General features: G+C 45.8%; 1 protein-coding gene across 1 annotated transcript in view; it reads right to left on the minus strand.

Annotated features, from left to right (window-relative positions):
• F13A1 (coagulation factor XIII, A1 polypeptide) overlaps positions 1–21,286 on the minus strand; it is a 61,077-nt gene that overhangs the window by 38,283 nt on the left and 1,508 nt on the right. Inside the window, exons 3-4 of the mRNA XM_009326530.1 lie at positions 15,485–15,673; positions 3,968–4,219 (exon numbers count right to left, since the gene is read on the minus strand). Of these exons, the coding sequence (XP_009324805.1) occupies positions 3,968–4,219; positions 15,485–15,673 (441 nt within the window). The remainder of the gene's footprint in view (positions 1–3,967; positions 4,220–15,484; positions 15,674–21,286) is intronic.

Below are 21,286 nucleotides of genomic sequence, written 5' to 3' on the forward strand. Positions count from 1 at the left end.
GGGACCTCCTCACCCAGCACAGCAACTGGCTGGAGTTGGAAATGCTATTTCTTCATGAAGACAGTGACCGCTGAGCACAGCAGCATCAGCCGGTGGGTGGAGGTGGAGGCGGCAGCCTTGCCCTGAGCACCCAGCCTCCCTTCAACGTGCTCCTGTGGGAACTCAGGAGCGCAAGGCTGGGCTTCGCTGGAACCAGAAAGCTCCCAGGGCTCTTGCTGGGAAGAGGACAGTGCTGTGGCAAAAATGGAGCTGCAAGAGCTAAATACAGTTATCTACAAAACACACTCCACCCAGGACCAAGCTCAGTATGCTGCCCTGCAACTGCTAGTGCTTGCCTACATTAATGCATCAGAGAGATGAAGCTCTGTATGAATTTTACCCATGTGGAATCTATGATACAGGAGATCAAATTTAAGATCTAGCTACAAATGCCAGAAAATGTTATTGGGCCAAATTTGGATGACTGGTAACACGTAAGAGGAGTCCAAAGTCAACCACATGTTACTAATCCTCAAACTGTATTAGGACACTTGAAACACATAAGCAGAAGAAATGTGCGATTGACTCAATAAAGTTGCAATATATTTAATTGCTTAAATACAATGCACTTTGCAGAAGGCTTGGATGAATTAAAAGCACACCCTCTGCCCACAGAGTCTGCAACTTATTCACATACACTATGCATCTCCACCCATGAGAGCGCCACGCAAGTCAATGCAAGTGCTTATCCTGATAAGCACTGAATGTTCCTCAGCAGTAAGTTGCTGGGGCTCAGCACCTCCTTGGGAAGAGCTCACAGTATCCAGATCAAAGGAGCCCTTCTCTGCTTTCACGTAGTCTGATACTGCTAAGAGTTAAGTTAAACTCCAAGAAGTTCTCTAAATACTTGCCATTTGTATCTTCTGTTTCAGAACTGAAGAGGGCTCTGCATGCCCAAAAGCACATCTGTTTTTCCCAGATATGTTAGCTGGCTGAAGAAAGGATGCTGCCTCTTCTCGAAGGCTTAACCTTGCTTATTAGGTAATGCAAATTTCACCTGAGTATCTGAAATCTCAATCCACTAGCTTGCTGAATTCCCAGATGTTTGGGGCTGATGTATATAATGTTGCAGGATCAGGCCCTGCATCTGTATCTGTAAACTGTTCTTGGTGATCAGCCTTAAATGTAGCTAAGGAGTTTAAAACATACAAAAGCATCTGATGGTTTTGGAAGCAAAGTACTCTGTAGCTTGGCTGGTAAAGTATTCGAACTTGTTCTGAAACAGCAGAAAAAAACCCTTGCATCCCTGGCTGGAAAGATATGTCAAAACTGAACTACAGTGAGAAAAAGAGTAATAAGAAAGGGCACAAATGCCTCTGTCTTAAAGAAAAGCTCATACCGACACATTGATGTTTCTCCAAAATGATGAGTCGGAAAGCTGCGCTAGACACTGACAGAGCCCGTACTCTCCTCGCTGCTATAACAATCCCCATTCATTCCTGGCATCAGCCTTCTCTCTTTTTAATGAGGCTTTTCACTCAGACTTTTCTGCTTAGCTATTAACCCAGCAAACAAGTCTAGGAGATTTTCAAACTATTGTTTTCTCTGCATTTCAACTGCCTGAGTTTTTATACCCTTTTGTCATTCCACTGAACAATCTTTTCCAGCCAGGGGATAAAGTGTGGAGAAACAGTCCCGGGTTTTCCAACACAAGGAAAGGGAGAAAAGGCAGATATAGGAGCCAATTAGTCCAAACTACCTAGGAGTAAAAGTAGGGGCAAGAAATGAGAATAAATCCAAATCCAAATGAAACATGCAGAAAACAAAAACTGCAATAGTCAGCAAGGGACAGGACCTGAAGTCATTAAGACACACCTGAACATGTAAGCTGGAGATGAAAACATGGTCCTCCAGGGGTGACCCCGAATTGCATCCCCTGGGCCTGGGGGCACACAGCACATCCTTGCTGCCTAGAGACTCTCTTCTGCTTTCCTGAAGCAGAGCTTTTCCATCAGCTTTGCCGATGGCTGTCGCTGGAGGCAACTGCTGCATGTCTTGCTCCCTACCACACTGTGGTTTTAACCTTGCTGGCTTTTGGCCCCATTCAGCACAGGTGTGAGGGAGGGAGGGCATAGGAGAGCAAAGCACCTTGTGCCGTGAACAGATGTGAACCAGTCAGCACACAGAGCTGGTGGGGAAGGAGCCGAGAAGAAGGGATTGATTTTCCCCTTCCACCCCCTGACTAGCACCTTGAATCAGCCTGTGTGGTACCAGTTACACCACAGTGGGCCAGCCAAGCCCCCCCCATCGTATTTTTTCTCCACATTATGGCTGTATGCAGCCCTAGCTGGTTGTACGTTTGTCATGAGGCAATATGAGGTAATTTAAGAGGCTTTTTCTTTGGGGTTTATCCCTTTCAAGGAGGTGCTGAGCCACTGCATAGTCACCGCGCTAGCTAACAAACTGGCTGTTATGACACTCACAAATAAAGCCAAGGGATGCTCTACCTTGGGGTGGAGAATTGCACCTCCCTAGCTGGAGCCGTGACAGGCTGATGATGCCTTCACAAACCTTGAGCAGTTTTGTCTGCTCACAGTGGGTCATAACTTTGGCAATGATTCCTCTCTTTCTGTTAAACGCTCTCCCTCCTCTCCCAGAATAAACACTTAGCGTGCTGCTAAGAGGTATCTACCTCTACACTGCTTTCAGCAGTATCTCACGGTGTCACAGGACCTTGGGCCCTGCCCTTCCGTCCTGTTCCCACTTAACTAACTCCACTTTAGTCAGCATTAACATATATCTTCCTAAATAATGCATAAGCTAATCATTGCTTATATTCCCTTGGACCAGGGGCAAATAATGAATTCAGCACAAATCATTCGATGTACTGACAGTAGTACAGCTGAATAATGGACTCTATTAATAACGCTAAACTTACTCGGCACTCGGTAGGATGGCCCTTGTTTGGTACAGGATTATTTGATGTAAATACTCTGGTAAAAACATTGAAAGATGAAGGAAGGGTGACAGGAGAATATTAAAGTTAGCTGGTGACCTAAATATATAGCAATATGTATGCCGAACTTGGAGCCTTACAAGTGTCGGAAGCTGAGACACAGTGCTACAGCCTGTCAGAAGGCTGAGCCAAATCTCTCCAGTCCTCCTTGCCCTCTCCTTAAAGCCACATTTGGAGTTCATTGGGTAAGACACAACTCTGTCAGTGTAAGGGCTGATTTTACGTGGGATCCAGGGAGATTTAAAAAAAAAAATAAATTGTTCTTCAACCCTCTGGATTATAAAAAAAGACTCATTTACAAAATGTTCTGTTCCTCACAGAGGACAGGGTTGCTGGTAATTAGTCACCACTAAAGGGGAACTTATGAGGTCAGATGTCCTGCAGTGGCAGGAAGGCACCACCAGCGACGCCACAGCAGGTTGGCTGCATCCAACCTGTGCAGGAGCAGCAGCTCCCATTGAATTCCTGCAGGCTTTCAGCTGCAGATGTTCGATCTGAAACGTGGCAATCAGCCATGTAACTCAACAGAGTATGGGATGCTGCCACGTCCTGCTCCACACCAAATCCTGGAAAAAAACATGCCCCTATTGACTTGTCAGTTTAAGGCACACACAGGCAGGCAGGAGGCTCACACTGATGCCTGTTAAAGTTGGAGCAAAGTCTTGGGGTATATTTGCTACCAGAAACGGAGCATCAACGTGTGGCCCGAGCTGGTAAACACAGGCTTGGCCTCATAAAACTGCAGAGTGCAGCTACAGCACAGGTCTGCAGCATGGAGCCCTGCTCACACAGGGCTATTCCCCAGCCTGAAACATTTGCCTTTTGGCAGAGTTACTATATAATTTCCAGACCCAAACTGGCTTGTTTCCAACCACCTTGGTACCAAGCTCCCCCTCCTGGACCACCCCTTCCCAAAAATCTATGAGCCCAGCAGCAGAAAGTGTGAACCTTTGGCTCTGATAAGGTACTTACCTTGGCACCAGGGATTGAATAGGATGTAAGTGTCAGTTGCCGGGTTTCTGTGTGTCCGGAGGATGCCAAAGGGAGTCAAGACAGCAATGTACAGGCGAAACTTCCCAACGATGCAGGTGGCAGAGGACATGATGGACAGGCGAACAGAGTTGTTCTCCTTGTGGGTAATCTTGGCTCCCCACCTGCCGGGTTTCAGCACATCATCTACTGGGATTGGGATGTAGGTGCCTTTGTTTTGCTGTGGGTAGCGACCTGGAGAGAGGGGGGGATAACTCCATGAAGAGGTTCACCTTGTTTTGACAGTCTCTTCGTTTCCTGGCAGTCCTCCATCCCTTTGTCTATTTTCAATGGAGGTGGAAAGTTTTAGTGGGCAGAAATCACCTACCTCCCTCAGAGCTTTACAGAGTGCCTGGTCACTTGGCAGTACAGCCGCACAAACACATGCAACACTTCCCAGTAGGCAGCCTGTGCAGACACCCCCACCCATCTTGCTCCAGCAAGCTTCAGTCTCGCTGGCTCAGGCAGTGCCAGGAGAGTAGCCCTGGCAGCATGAGCAGGGGCTGTCCCAGGCTTTCCTTGCTCATCACCATTTATCCTAGTGCAGCAAGCTGCACTCCAGCTTGCTCCTTGCCTTGGTGTCAGCTACACTGTTGGCAAGTTTAGGTAAGAGCCCCTTCCCCAGTTCAGATGCACCCACCACCCTCATGGCTAGCACGCAAGTGCCCACTGGGGCATGGACATTGGCTTTGGGGCTCTTTAGCAGAGCAGAACCTCGTTCTTCTCACTGCACTGTTGCGCTGATAAGCAGAGACCAAGCACTCTTTCATGCAAGTCCACACAGATGGAGGAAATACAAGTCAGTCCACCAGCAGATACCCAACACTCAGTTCCTCCCGAGCATCCACTCCTCATGGACAGAGTGGGAACCAACTCTGGACATGCTGAGCATAGGTGAGCAAATCTGGGCTGGATAGCCAAACTTTCTCGGCAAGCAATGGGTCCCAAAGTATGACACACCTCCAAAGTACTGCACGTGATAGTCTACCTCATAGTAAAACAAATCACACCCCAGAGAAGCCTATTTTACTCTGCCAACTATAAAAAGCATCTAGACGGATAGGCTACATGTAAACATGTACACTGCCAGGATTCAAAGTTGTGTGAGGATCCACCCTTTGAGCCTGAGGTAGAGCCAAACTATATCTGGAAGCCAACCAGCAGCATAGACAGAAAAGACACTTGTCAGAAGGCTGAGTTCCTTATCTCATTCTCAAATCTATTCTTCGTTTTATATTTTAGGCTGAAATTCAGACTCTCTCATTCAAAAATAGGGTAATGAAAAGCAATGATGGCAGACAGAGAGACAGACTTCTATATTTTTCATTCCTACTATTTAAGAACTTCAAAATTAAACTCACAAGGGCGTTGATTTTCCTGCTTGCTTATTTTTATACAGCTGATGTAGCAATAATCCCAGATCTGAACACTGCTACATTCTGGGAAAGGACAACTCCAGCTTTGAATCTGAAGCTTGCAAGCTGCCACGACATCCATGTTTCTAAGAAATCTGGGGCTACCGTGCTTCATCCAAGAGATTATTCGGTGCACATGAATTTCCATTTTGCAGATGTTCATTGCACATAAATAGCCCACTTTGCCCTGTTGGCCAGGGATGCTGTAACCCATGAAACCCATTCAGATCAGCGAGGGATGCAACAGAAGTGAAAGACCTACAGAAGAAAAAAGGACTAGAATAAGAGAGCAAAACCAGTAGAAAACACTAGAAGATAAAACACTGGACACTTCAAAGGAAAGCCAGTCTAGAGAGAAGAACCTATAGAGGTAGCAGAGATGAGAGTCTTGCGCCTGCTAACAGTTGCGATCTGAGAGCTGAACATATTTTTGTTCTTTGTAGTGCAACCAGGTATGATCTAGCTTGCCTCTACAGTTGATATTTTGCTTCTAGTTTTGACATAATTGTTTTTTTTTTTAAAAAAGCAGTCCACGCAAACAAAGCAGCAGAGCAAACCAAGTAATTGAACTGACATCCTTGAAAACTGTTAACAAGTGCTACTTTTTAAAATACCTCCCTTACCTCCTTCAGAAAGGTGGGAGAGGGGAAAGATTACTATTTTAACGTGGTTAGGAACTGACACTGTCATCTTCACTGGAAGCTGCACATTAATGTAGGAGCCCACTGGGGACAGAAGGAGCTGTGCTGTGGCGGGGGCTTTGCACCACCATGTCCATGTGCACCACATGCACATGGGGAGGCTGCAGAACCACTCCCCAGTAAATCTGCCTATAGGAACCAGGTAGGATTCCAAAGAGGCCATGGGGCCTTTGCAAGACATCCTTATGGAAACCCCCTTACCAGCACCTCATAGCAGGCTTGGCAAAGTACCAAGCCTCTTGTATTCTCACTTTTCTGAAACCTCAACACACACAACTCCATTTGCCCTTCCATACAAAGGTCCCTCTTGCGTGCAAAGCCACAAGACACCCTAATCTACCTGTTGCCTGACAAGGGAGCACCTGTAGCTGCTGCTGAGGAGTATGCAAGGTCCTTTCAGCCCAGAGCCTGTGCATGCCCCACACAGCTGCCCCCACTCAGTAAGAGAGAGAGGTCACTGCACTGTCTTGCTCACCCATGAGGACAAGGCACTCTGGGGTACTGCCTGCATCCCTGCAGACATAGCAGGGATGCCAGGGAAGGGATATCCTAAAAGTCAGGATAATTTGTAGATGTTATAAACAGTAGATACAAGAGAACATCGTTTGCTTCTGACAGACGAGCAGGGTTCAGTGCTCACTAATGGTTGCATAAATCCTGAACCCACGAGGAAGCCTGGGAAGATGGGCAGAGCCCTCAAGAGCACAGTGAGCAATTTCCAATATTTTCTTTGAAGAGAGGACAGGTTCCCTAATCTTCTGAAACAAAAACCTAAATGTAAATGGAAGAGCAAGGGAATTGTTACTTCTGACAGGGGCTTGTGGAGCTGAATTGTAATCATACATCTAGACACCTGACAGCATCAGCCACACTAGTCTCATATACACACATCTGTTGTCTTGATACTAGAGTGCTATAAAGCTGATTAACTCTGGCGTTACGTGCTAAGGTTGCTGGCAAAAGAATTCTTATGTAGGTTCAGTACTATGTTTATCAACATTGTAGGGAAGTCCTCTCAGGATGGTTTGGCTGTTTGTCTTTTATCTACATCTTGAGCACACATTTCTGGCTGCAGTGGAAAAATAGGGCCAATTGTGGCTCATAGTTGGGACATCTGTAATGTCAGTCCTTTCTCAGAAGGGATAATGTGCAATGGTGATTTCATTCTCTGGGTAGAGTCTCTAAGGAAGAAGATTCAATGTTATCCAGAGACTCATTACCAAAAGCCTGCGAACGCCTGGCAGAGCACTCTCTGCAGGATCTCTGGTGCTAACCCAACCCATGGAGAGGCAGGAGGGTGTTTGGGTGCATGTCAGGACCAGGAGCCATGTAGAGAAGATAAACTCTTTTTATGCTGACAGGAGGGTGCTTCTGCCAGCAGCATCAGCTGGCTCAGGATCCTTCTCGCTCTGATTTGCTCCAGGAGTTGGCAGCCTGAACCACACTCTGCAGCCAGTTCTTTGTGGTTGCCTCACTCCCCGATGCTCACGTGTGCTTTGGGTGTAGGAGGCCCTGGCCCTCACACGAGGACATTTCATAGCCAGTTGCTCTGCGAAAGACAAAGTCGTTGTGTGACATCACACTGTTGGGATGTCCCTGTCTGCTCTCTCTAACAGCACATGGAAAATCCAGCCTGAGAATTTGGAAAGCCTGGAGGTTGCTGCATTGTTACCACCAGGCACAGGGTGAATTTTTTATAGGCTCTTTTTGCAGCTCAGAGGATATCAGGCACTGAATGGGGGCTGCTGACCATCTTGCCTTCAAGGCAGGAGAGGACAGGAGAGAATTCACAGTGGCCCTCTTCCATGGGCCTCCTACTCTCTGCATTTCAATGCTAGATACTGAGCCACGATACTGCCAGAAGACATTATTTTTACAGAAACCTCCCTTTTACAGAAGGTTTAATGGCCCAAACATATCTATTTCCCCTGCTTCACAGTGCACAGGCCTGCAACCTTTTGGTACTTCTTTCTTATCCCACTTTGGTTTCTGTAGCTTTCCAAGCTGGGCTCCTGAAGTTCCTGCTCACTTCAGTTGCAGCTCAGCTCTGCTCTACACCTCCTGGGCTTTCTAGGCACCCAGGAAAAGAGGAGCAAAATAGCTGCTGTTGCTGTTAAAGGGGCTCAGGTCTCCCTCAGTGCTGCATCACAAGGCTTTGAAAATAAGTAAACATGAGTGAAGGTCTACATGGTGAAATGCCTCATGACTGAAGCATGTGTGGATGTGGGCATGTATGGCATACTCCCGCCACACACACACACACTTTATAGGGGCAAAAACCAGAGTGCAGTGTTTGTTAAAGCTTGCCAAAGTCTTATTTATGCAGTAGCAAAAGAATGAGCCATCTAAAACAGAACTGTGGCCACACGCACATGCATTCAAAATGAGTTATTTTTAACATATGCCTCAGCTCCTTAGCATGTCAGCTCAGGGCCCGTCAGGCATGGAGGCAAGCTGTGTTTATTTCTGGGTAAAACTGTCACACCAGAGAGGGATTTACAGCAACAGAGGGGGAGCGAGACATAGGTACGGCAAGTTCAGTGGGCAAAACACGAGCGCTCCTCCTCCGGCTATCCAAGTCTGCTGCTGGTCCTTCCAAGTGACTAACAGGGATCAGGGCTTGCTAAAACCACGCTCCTCCTCCTCCCCTGCCCAGTCCCTGGAAGCCCCTGTCTCCACCTAGTTTAGTTTTTCCCTTGATCCGCGGTGGACATACATATTGCTGTATGTGTGCATGGATTAAACAGCTCTTAAATGCCACTGCTGAGTTAGTGCTGTGCTGTTAGCTCAGCCAGCGGAAGGACTGATGGGTGCTCTTGGATAGGCCCTACACAAGTGAGTAGATGTTTTGCTTTCAGCAGGGAAGAGGGAAAATTCGGTAGCACAGAGATTGGAGATATAGTGAGCTTCAGAGCCCATTTCCTCCCTGATGGAAGTAGGATAGCTCAGAAGAGAGGGAGGTGAACAAAGCTATTTCTCAATAGTCTTTTTAGGAACCCTCCTTAGAAGATTGTTTTTTAAAGGAGTCGAGGAATCTGTCTCCCTTTGGGACATAGATTACACACAGTAAGGTTAACAATTTTCCTGTTAGGTTCTTTTGTTTTACTAGATACGCTCTTTCATACAAAGAGTAAATAATCTATTTCAGTGCCAGCCTGGAAGTATAATAATTGTGACAGGTTGATAAATAAATTTGAGCTCGAAGCCACAAGTACAGTAGCTGCGTAGCAGAGGTAAGCCTTACGGTAGCAAGCAGCCTGGGGATGGGTGTTAGCATACGGGGACCATGCCTTATTAATCACTATGAATAACTACTACAAATGTCAGAAAAGGAAAAGAAAAGGGGAAAGAAGAACAAGAGAAAGAAGAAGAGAAAGAAGAGAAAGGAGGAGGAGAAGAGAAGGACGAGAAGGAAGAAAGAGAGAGAGAAGAGAAAAAAGAAAAAAAAACATAAAACAAAGAGAAAAGAAAGAAGAGAGATGCTCTAATAAAATCCCAAACAACCAAAGCAAGCAAGAAGGAGAAACAAATTTTTGTAAAAACCACTAATGTCTTTAAGCCACTGCCTTAAGACCACATCTGGGTTCCTCCCACCCTCAAATCCCGTTGCCTTCAGAAGTGCTGCATACAAACTTGGAAATGTAGGAAACCCAAATATCTTGAAATAATTTTTGCTTATGGCTCCAGTTAGGAATCCTTAACATCTGACCACTCTGTCCCAGGAGTGAATGTTTCTAGTACTTTACAGTTGTAAAACACACATCAGAGTCACGCACCTTAGCTATTAAAACCATTAAAAAATACAGCTAGATTTTATGTGCCACTTGATGCTGCTGCAGCAGTGCAAAAGAGAGCATAATAAAGATGAAGATTCCTTTGCATGAAATACTGCATTCATGGAGCACCTCAAGGGACTCCCTCCTCTCTGTTCCTCTGGGGCCTAGCTGGGAATTCCAGAGGGGAGGAAAAAAAATACCCCAACACATTTGTTCAGAAAGTGAATTTTGTTGTTCTTTTCTAAGAGCTGGCAAACAGGTTTCTTCTCTGTCTGGAGTCAATTTCTAGGAAATGTGTTCCACTGCTAATACATTATTCTTTCTTCCCCAAAATGGGACTCCATGTTCAGACCATCAGCTGTTTCTGTATCTTTGTTCAATTTTTGTAGTTCTTTGTTAAACAGGGATATAGTGATTTAATAAACTCTCAGTGCTGGGTTACGTACCAGCACCAACAGAGTTTGCCCCCAGTACCAGAGTTAGTTGCTCTTGTATAATGCCAAGAAGGCTCCTAAAAAAAATCAAGATCAAGGTTTTCCGATCAGCAACTTTTTCCAAGAGGCACAACTCAGCTCAACATTCCATCTGAGGTGCCGGGGGACACCTCATGTCCCAGCCACTCCATTAGCTACCACCTGCCCTGCGGCAGAGCTGCTGAGGACAGGTGACAGCAGGGGTAGCAATACTTCCCACTAAAACAGATTTACTGCCTGACAAAAGGAACAAAACCTCAATCCTCTTGGAATAACCCATGTTCCAACACTGCCGTGAAATTAGGGAAAGGCTGTGGACACTGTAGGACAATATGAAGAGGTCCATTGATTCTTGGGGGGGTCCTGCATCAGATCCCTGGTTCTTTAGTTGTACTCAGATATCCCTCTGACTATAGGTGGGAATTTGGTGTCACCTAAATAAGCCCTATGGGATCAGCTCTAACATGTTTTTGTTCTTAGCTCCTTTTATGTGTTTATAACTATTCCTCTGGAGCAGGCCTGGGAAGACCATAGAAAAAGGAGCAGCAAGTCTCTGCTCTCATCTCAGGCCAAAATCCAATGATTTATAGAAGCCTGAGGAGTGCATATGGGCGGGGGTGTGGGTGTCCACACATGCACACGTGTGGAAAGGTGATAGTATCCTGGAGGACTGGGATTTATGATCATTCCAGAAATATGCCAATGAATAAAACGTTCATAATGATTTTTAGAGCTAGACCAATATATATGGATTTATGAAGCTATTTAGGGAAAATACAAATATACAACAATTTATGAAGGTGTGGGGATATATATCATTAGAGTAAGGATGCACCATATAAACTTATCAACCACTCTAGGATTTACAGCCATGTACAGGAAACTACTACTAAAAGCAAGATTGAAGACCGTATAAGCCCATCTAATCATACACCTGCTTCTCAGAGAAATCACTGCCAGTGCAGCAGTGACTGTGGAAACTTTGCAGCACTCATGCCAAACTGGCTGCCCCAGGTGCAGGAGCCATGGTTGGACAGGCTCAGCCCCACACTGTGGAAAGCCAAGAGCAGCACAAAGTATCCCCATCACCATGAAGGCAGTAGGCAGGAGAGATCAAGATGGGTGAAGGAGTCATTGGCTGCTCTGGACCCCCTGGGGCTCCAGGCAAACTGAAATTGTTCCTGCTGTGGGGATCTGGATGTAAGCACAGCATCCACACTTCTCTTGTGGCTCTTTCATCTCAACCCCAGACCAATAAAATGAGTATTTCCCAGGGGGTGATGCTCACCTTTCCTCTCGTTAAAGCCAGGAAGTGGGCTGTGAGGAAGGAAATATGTGGCGATGGAGCAGCTCCCAAACCACAGGTACTGAAGCAGGGCTGCAGTCCAGCACGAGAACTGGAATAACATCCCATTACTCTTTATAAGTGGGTGTTTTTCCATGTGGATTTTTTGGCACATTCATTGTTTTCCATACTTTGGCAGACAAGTATGGTCCTAATTTAATGAAGCATTATGTGCAAAACTGAATTATAATAATTCACATGTTAGCACATCAGCCAGTTTCACTGATGATGACTCTATGGAAAACAGTCTGTTAAAGCAAAAAGGACTTTAGTCATAAGGAACCATCTCAGAAGAATATCAGTAAAAGTGACTTCCAAGAGATTGGGACAAATTATTTATATATTTACAGAGATATATATTTGTCTATACAATTTAGCCCATGAATTCTAGACTCTGTGTGAACGGTCTTTAAATGGACTGTGGGTTAAAAAAAATTGTTATTAAAGATTGTTCTGTGAGTGTTTCAGACCTAGTTTCACATGACGCAAGAAGCATTTGTCCCAGGTACCCTTGATTCATTATCAATTAGAAGGATTAAGCAGTCTCTACTTGCTTTACTTGCTTCATTAATCATCTTTTTATGATGCAAAAGAAGCAAAAATAGGAGCAAAAAAAGAGAAGTAAAACTAAATTTTAGGGAATAAAGGAAATAGAATAGTTCTGCACACACAGAGGATCAAGTCATTACCACTGTCACATTTTTCAGGAGCAAAATTAGTCTTTAGTGGATAAAAATTCTGTGATGGATTAACATCAATGCTGGGAAATTTCCAGTGCTGGGAACTAATAATTTCTGAGTAGCTTTATATGGTGCTGTTGTATAAACAGCCCTCACTGTAGACATAGCTCTGCAAAAAGAGATGTTGAGTTTTCCCAGCTCCAGCTGAATTCCCTGGGAGCCAAGGCCAGCCATCCCTACCAAAAGTATCTTTGTACCTTAGGAGAATAGCACCTTGAAATACCCCAAAGATTCTATAGCTCGTGGACAGCTTGGTCCACATTGCTTGGGGTAACCTTCCCACCCTTGGAGATACTCAAAACCTGTCCCCAGGGCAAGGTCCCGAGCAACCTGAGCAAGCTGGACCTGCTTTGAGCAAGGGCTTGGATGTGAGACCTCCAGAGGTCCCTCCAACCTAGGTTATTCTACAGTTCTGCTGCACCATTTGAAATCCACTGCTCAGGTATGCAGAGAGCTACCTGGTAATGTTATTTTACAACAACCTGCTGATATTTCTGTGTGTCCATCACTTTAATCTCTCAAACTCAGCACTTTCCTAGGAAGTATATCCCTTGTTTCAGTGCAAAAAGCTTCTCTAAGCTCAAGCTGCCTCTGCTGTATGGCTGTTGCCTGAGCCAGTCCCTAGGTGTAGCTCCTGCCTGGCAGCACCAAAGGGTAGGATTCACCTCCCCTCTCTCTGGTGATCTTGAAGTCAGAGCCTGGTCTACGGGGGAGAGTCAATGGAGGAAGACAAAAAATCCGAAGAGAGTTCATCCCATTTTAAGACAGCAGGGCTAAACTGCCACCTGGAGGTGCCTGCCTCCCTCCTCTGCTCACAGAGGCAGCCTAGGCAACAGCTTTTGGACCGGGCTCTGGTTTTCAGGCAGCTGGCATTACGAGAGGTGAACGCCTGCTCTTCAGGCAGACGAACAGAGAAAACCTGGATGCAAATGGCCACGTCTCCCGTGGCAAAAGGTTTGAGAGCACAGCACTGAAACCTTGAGCACTCAGTGCCCTTTCCTAAGTACAAGAAATCTCTCTTTCTCCCCTTCAGGGCATTAAACATTGGACTTGCCACTGAAAGAAGAAGTAGCAAGAGTCAAGCAGATCATCTCTGGATAATTTCCTTCTCCTTTGTGGACTGTTTTTGTTTTGCTTTCTGTTGCTAGCCTCTGAGAACAAATGTACTGTGTTTTCACCACATGTGCGTAAAGAGAAACATTTGTGGAGCACTGAGTTTTAACCAGTTCCTAGGAGAGGAGCTTGAACATCTCTCCCCCAGTTGAATCTCTGAGCTAAATTCCTTGTAGCAAGAGAGCAGTGGTGCTCACAGAAGCAGACACTTAAAAAGCAGGGGAGGGCAATAGCATTATATACTATCCTGTATATGCAGCACTTTCCTTCAGCTGATTGCCAGCCACCACACATGGGACATCAGCATTACCATTCCCATTTCATGGAAAGGACAGTAACAATGAAGAACGGGGAGGGGAAGTCAACCACAGACTCAGGGCTGACTCCAAAGTCATCGTTCAGAGCTGAGTTTGTTGCAGTCTCCCCTGGCTCAGGCTGCATTTAACCCTATTCCTACTGTGGCTGAGGATGAAGGGATTTTTATCTTAGGAAAGAGCAACAGGAAAATAAGTGAATATGTTCTCTTAAGTAGACTGTGCGACGTCAAAAGAAGTGTTAAATTTCTTCTCCCAATATAGAATATCTGATTAAAACAAATGCAGACTGCATACAATGCAATAAAAAACAAATGTTCCATTTTCCACTTCTTCTTGCTACAGCTGTTTGTTTTAAACATATAAAGATTAAGGGAACAGTCTTGAATTTAATTAAATCCCAAAAGAACTAATGATATTTATGCATATTAAATTTTTAAAGGCACTTGTGGCTGTTCAGCCAATCATTCACTGGATTGTCATAACATGCCTCCCAACCCTAATTTAAATTAGAAAGAAGAGACCCATGAAAAAAATGTGCAGACAGTAACCTTTTCACTGCACATATGTTTAAGAGATAAACACCCATCTAGCTTTAAAAGGCAACAAATCTAATAAATGGCCACATCATCATAATTCAACGGTGGAAAAAAATCAATGTTACAAATTTCAGAACTGCATCTCTCAGGAAAGTAAATTAAAACATCAATTCAAACCTACTTTAAAGAGTTTATAAGGGGAACATTGACGTCTTAACACAGAAACTCCCAGATCACTCTAGATGAAGCTGGGGCTTTCCCAGAGCTGTGATGTAGGGAGCAGCATTTGGTGGGGCCATCTTTGGAGCACAGCAGGAAGCCCCACTCTGTCGTTTGCTTTTCCCCTTCTCTAGCAGTGTCATGCCCTTCTCTAGTCCTGTACCTGCAATAAGCCAGCAGGTACATCAGGACCTGGGTCTCTGATGAAGATCTTTCGGTGAGAGGAAAAATGCTTTCTTGCTTTTTTTGCAGTAAATCAAGAAAGCCTTTGATGCGGCTCTGAATAAGTCTCTGGTCCAAAGCTACAATCTCTGAATCTTCTCCATTGTTACCAGGTTGGCTGTAAATGCAGGCTGGGAAGTTGCAAGGCCTCCTATTCTTCCACTCTGCGTAATTTTTCCCTCTTGCGTACTCAACATTTTGTTATCCCTGTTCATACATAGTCATCTCTCTTAGACAACAGATGACTCCTCCCTGCATCTCCTAAACACTAATAAAAGGTGTTTTGCGTTCCACCTACCTTTCAGCATTGCCATACAGCATTAACCAGAGATAACTTTGGAAGCTCCATAAAGTACAGCTTCTTGCTAAATGGAAAGCCCCAAATACTGCTCCTTCTCTCACAAGCAATTCTGCTGACTTTCTCGAGTAAGGATACAGACCCAGTTTAGAAAAGCACTTCCTTGCCTATGGTTAAGTCTGTTTTTAGGGTTTATCAATCATAACAGGAAAAGACCTAGCCATTAAGTACTGCTGTGGTCCTGTTTATGAGAGACTCTTCAAGCTTACTTTGCTGGTATGATGCAGCCTCTGCCAGGCACTTACCTATCAAATACTCCAGCCAGAATTGGTCCGTCTCTGGCTTGTAGGGTCGGTTGAAGTCAATCTGGATTTGGAAAAGCTGTCCCCGACGCACTATCAGCTTGGGGCTGTAGTACTTGTCAGTGTGGTGCTGCTGCTTGTTAATCTCGTGGGGCTCCTTGAACATATGAATGTCTACAACATGCAGGTAATCTGCAGAGACATGTAAATGAACAGAGAGGGAAGAAGTCAGTATGTTGGAATGTCAATATTGATATCAACATTGTTAGAGGCCCTGTCCTCCCCTTCCCCAGCGTTGCCTCATCGAAGAACACCGTGAAATGGAGCATGCTGGATCTGTTTGGGGCTTCCATTCTCCTGGCTGAGCAGGGACTTACAGACTGACACTTCTCTGTCCACCTGCCATTTTCACAGAGGCTGCAAGGCTTCTAGTGAATGGCGAAAGCAATTGCAGGAAGGGCAGGTTGCTACGGGTGGAAAGCTGAATATTCCCAAGGAGAGCTGGGCTCCATCTTTCCTTTGGCATCAGCTTTCTGCAAGTCTGGGCCTCGCTGTCACAAGTTTACTAGGGTAATCAGTGGGCCTTTGACAGCTGTGGCTTCATGTGCCTTCTTGCTGCCCTCCATTTGTAAAATGCAAATTCACAGGGGTTTTGTGACGCTTAAATACATTAATGTTTGCAAAGCACTACTACTATCGAGTGCTGAAGAGCTTGAGAGGCAGTTAATGATCTTGCATTCAGCTGAGAGCTTGGATTGTCTGTATTAAATAAGGTTTAGGTGTACTGTATGTGTCTAGACTCAGCTTCTCAGGACACATCCACTGCTATTAGTTTCTTCTTATGAAAACTAAATAAAACATTACAGTATATAATTACAGCATAGAGTTACAGGCAAACAACAGTAGGTATCTATAACATGCATGGGCAAAGCTTCACGCCCTTCAAATTAGGGCTGTCTAAAGGGTTATAGCCTACCACTGCTAGAAGTTAGTCTGCTCAGCTAATGACCAGTGTGGGGTGGCATTGGCATAGCCAAAGGCACTTGCAGTCACCACGAGCTACACAACTGTACCATACCGGGAATCTTCACAATGGGAGTCTTCTCACACAACGAGCAACCACATGAAAATGAACTGGACATCATTCTTTCGCCTACATGCCTGGGCAGATAATCACGAAACCTTTGCCAGGAGGACCATTACTGCTCACCACCAGGAGAGAGACAGAAGAGTAAAGCTTGATTTGCAGCTCTCAGCTTGTCTTTCCAGGTGCCGACAGTTAGAAACTAGCTAATTTCTGCATTTTATACTGATGATGACAGAGCCAAGCTCATGCCTGGCAAAAAGAGGTGCACATTTACAGCAGCTGGTGGAGCTGTGTGTACTTGTGATGGGGGTTAATTTGGCCTGCTACTGAGTACACTGTGAACAGGAATGATGTGCTCAGCAAATAAGTCGGATATTAAAGTCACTGAGGGCTGAATACAGCCCATTTCACAGAAGCTCAGACAACAGCTTTGCACACTGCTTTTCCTTGAAGGCAGGGAGACACTGCATCGTGGCTGGCTCTGGACAAGCAGCAGAGATCTCCCATTCGGGTGTGTAGTCTCCAGACTACAGCAGCGTGTGCATTAGCCCTGCCCTTCTGCAGGGATGTGTTCAAGACATCAGCAGAGCCCCACAGGCAGTAACTCCCCTGGACACCAGCATGGTCCTTCTCCTGCCCTGGCCAAGCCACCCAGCCTGGGCTCCAGGCAACAGCTATTGGACAAGGGGGAAATAAGGGCAGCAGGAGCAGGTCCCGCTCCTGCATTGTCACCATCAGCTGCCCAGCCCTGCCCTGCGAGGAAACAGAAGGAAAGGAAACTGCCCGAGGACATAGCAAGATAAGGATCCTTTCATGGAAAAGCCCTGGACAACTGAACCCAGAACCATCCGCCTCCTGCTAACCCTAATCTGCAGGAAGGCTGGAATACCCTGCTCAATACTGAGGCAGGCTTAAAGTCCTATGGCAATATTATTGTTATTGTCCGCTCAATTTGCCAGGCTTCTGGAGTAACTTCTGTAGATCCCCACTGGCTTTAGCACTGGCTGAAGTTACAGAGATGATTTTTGTGTGAAACATTAAATGCGTTTTGCTCAGAAATAATTCTCATTGCCCCCCTGTGAAGCGGGGCACGTCTTTGCCTCCCTCCCTGCAAAACTTACCAATGCTCACTCACAATAACGCTGACAAAGCTCACAATTAAATCATGTGAGGCAGGAATTTCCCAGAGGGGGGTAAAGCAGAGGCAGGGGAGAGTTTCTCCTGTTATCTCTCCCAACCCCTCCCAGGCTGAAAGCACTGCATGTAAAAGCTGCGTATCTTGGGGCTCTGTGAGGAGTGAAGCTATCAGTAAGTTTGGCTCAGCTTCTTCCCCCTTCCAAGGAGGCCTAAAAATGGGGTTTAGGGTTTGTTATGTTTTCATCTTGTGTTCTGAAATAAAAGGCAACAGTGACCCTTCCCTTCCTTCGCATGTTAGCCCCTTCAAGGAACTGCAGAGCTAAGCCACCCTGGGCCGTCAGTTCAGCATTTGCTTAATTTCATCTCAGGACTTTACATGGCTCCTGTCAAAACACAAGCCATACACATCTGCAGAAAACACATTTCACTGTCACTCTCAGTGTTAAACTGTACATTGAGCTTGCCAGATGAAGATAACCTGTGACCGAGCCTGTGTTAATTACAGTAATGGTAATTATGGAGGACAAAACATGAGCAGGGTAATGGGATGTGCTAACACCATCACCAGAGTATGATCAAAAGGAAGGGTCCAGGTGCTGTGCACATCACTGCTCATCTATCTGTTTGTGAGGGACAGGTGGCCATCAAGGGCTCCTTTGAAGTCAGGTCCATTTGACGGTTTGCCCGTAGCCTGGTTTGCTGTTTAGTGCAAGCAGGCTTGCTGCATGAGAGGCAGCAGTCTGATGCTTTCTTAAAGCTTTTGTAATGTTAAGCTTGCATGGAAATAAATAAGCACAAGCTTGAGCTGTTTTTCGAATAACAAGAATAGCCTTCAAACATCAAGCTTTCTTGCAGGATCAGAAAGGGCTCTGAATTACAAACGGAATAGTGTGAGTTTCCAAAGGAGGTGCCTATCACTCTGCTAACAGGGGAAGCACGATTCCTTGGCGAGTCGCCGAGCTTTGCGAAGGAGGGTGCGTGGGGAGCTTGCAGACCGTGGGGCCCCAGGGCTGTGTCCTCCCACCGAGCGGCTGTAAGTGCCAGGCCCACTCATAACACATTGCGGTGAGATGAGCTGGCTAGGAAGAGCTAGGGGGAGGACACAGCACAGGCGTGTTCACGGAGACACAGGCTTCTTGCTGAAGAAGCACTTGGGGGCTGCACATCCTCCTCACTGAGCATCTCCTCCCGCAAGCAAGCCAGGCTCCTGCAGCAGGTAGCCCACTGACCAGGCTGGGGAGGCAGCCGTCCCCAGCAGCCTCTGCCGCTCACTCCAGCTGTGATTCAGAGGAGTAGGAGTGGGTGTCAGCACAGAGCTAGTCAAGCACAGGGTTTTACCTCATCCCAGAGTAGTAGCTAAAATAGGTCAAATGAATCACACCCTAAAAATGCCCGTTTCTCTCTGTTGGCTGTCAAGGGAAATGAGGGTGACGAGCTCAGCCGTAGACACCTACACTGCACAGATCAAGGGCAAGATTCAGTTAAATTTAGGCATCTAAATGATGTGAGCCTGGTATGTAACCTCTTATTACGGCCAGTTGCTGCCACCAGTGGAGCTGAGAGAAGGGTACAGATCACCCTGGAAGTGACACCCACTGCCTCTCCGGACAGCCTGTGTCCTCACCTCCACTCACTGGATGGCTCTGTGTTGACTATGATCTGACACAGGTGAAGACACTGACATTTAGATGTTTATAGCAGGTGTCCAATCCTACCCCAAGGGCTAGAAAACACCTCAGTTATAACAGCAGGGACATAAGCAGCTGCATTTTTTTTTCAGTGTGTTATGGCAATGAAATGTGGGAACCACTACAAAAAATTTGGACAACCCAGAAGTGTAGAGGTAGCAGGAGAAGGGGAAGGAGGTGGCGCAAACAGTCCTCTGCAAGGATGTGCTCGCGGCGCTAGAGCCCTGTCATACTCTGCCGCTCCTACTCTGCCTGCAGACACTCACTTTATCCCCCAAGCACAATGTTGCGAGTGCTCTGGGCAGGCTCAGCTCTTGAATGTACGTCCCAGTCTGAGCTCCGTTGGGCTATACAAACCTTTAACGTGGTCTGACAGGTGGCTTAAGCATCCTACCCCAAAACAGTGTGTCCAGGGACCACACTTACATCCGCTGGTATCACAGGCTTAGATCACAGCTGATGTGCACTGAAACAGTGCTGCAGTCCCTTCCCTTCAGGTCACCCCTTGCCCGTTGCTACAAGCATTGCAGAGCTGAACTGCACAGCAGAGCGGATCCAGCTGTACAAAAAGTGTTTTGTTGTTATGCACAAACTTATTTTTCAGCCGTACCAGTCCCATAGCCAGGTTTATCCTATGGCCACACAAGCTCTTGCTTTGGACAAGGGCTGTTTTTCTCACCAGCAGCATCACCTTAAGCACATGTTGGGTTCCTGCCTCAACTCACTTGACCTGTCATTCCTAAGTTTCCATTGCATTTCTGAAAAGCAAGAGGCTCCCGCCCACCAGCACCACACTTCATTCAGAGCCTGATGTGAAGCACATCAAAAAGCAATAGGAATCTTTCTCCTGGTACTGGTGGGCTTTAGCTACAGGCTGCATTCCTTCTAAGATATCTCACACCCTTACACATCTCCAGCTTCTGTGAGCACATTGGGTTTGAAACGATATCTAGTCAGGACCTGTATTGCATTACATTTGACAATTTAAACACACATACTTGCCCCAGAGCTACAGGGTTGTTTGAAAAGGTTCAAGCAAAGTTTCTACAGTCTGAACATGCCAGTTGGTTTGCTCAGGCATTTTTTAAAAGAAATGCTTTTTAAAGAAATATGTGTGTATTAAAATAGGGGGGGGGACATGTGGTTAAGGCACATGATTAGGATTACAGAAATAATGCTTTGCAATAAAAATTTGAACTTGTCACTTAAAATTTCTTTGCCTGTTTCCCAGTATGTAAAATGCAGTAATTAATGCTTGTCCACATTTATTAAGCACTCTTTCATCCCTGGATGAAAAGTCCCATACGAGCATTAAGTATTATTACATCTGGCTTCCCTGAGTTGCCACATTCAACAAGTTCTGCTGTTCATTTCAAATAGGCCAAAAAATTAACATAATTTGATTAGTGACTCATTCAGGAGCCACTCCTGATTTCTTTTAAACCAAATCTTACCCATTTTTTTTCAGGTTCACTCCAAAGAGTTGGCACTGAGAATGTGGTTTGATTTGCCCATCACCTACCATGATACTGTTTTGTCTCCTCAGCCAAACGAATGAAACACTTTTCACAGGAGAATAATTAAAAATATGGGGATTCCTTTTAATTTCACATTCATTTTTATGAGTGAGCTGAACATCTAGCAGAAGTTTTCCCTGCCAGCCGGCATTTTGCAGTAGTTTCACAGTCAGTTTAAGGCCATACAAACCCGCAGGGCCATTAAGAGGGGAGGCTCCTCCTGCCCCCTTCACCCCAGTGCTGCCACAGCCATGCCTGAAGCCAGCAGGTCCTAAAGTAACTCTGTGATTGTGATCAAAGTGGGAAAACCCATTCTTGCCTTTTTTTAACCACTCCCACAGTTCAAGCTGAAAACTGGTCACTCAGCTTCTCCACC

This window comes from Pygoscelis adeliae, unplaced genomic scaffold (genome assembly GCF_000699105.1).
Source record: "Pygoscelis adeliae isolate BGI_AS28 unplaced genomic scaffold, ASM69910v1 Scaffold186, whole genome shotgun sequence".
NCBI classification, from domain to species: Eukaryota; Metazoa; Chordata; class Aves; order Sphenisciformes; family Spheniscidae; genus Pygoscelis; species Pygoscelis adeliae.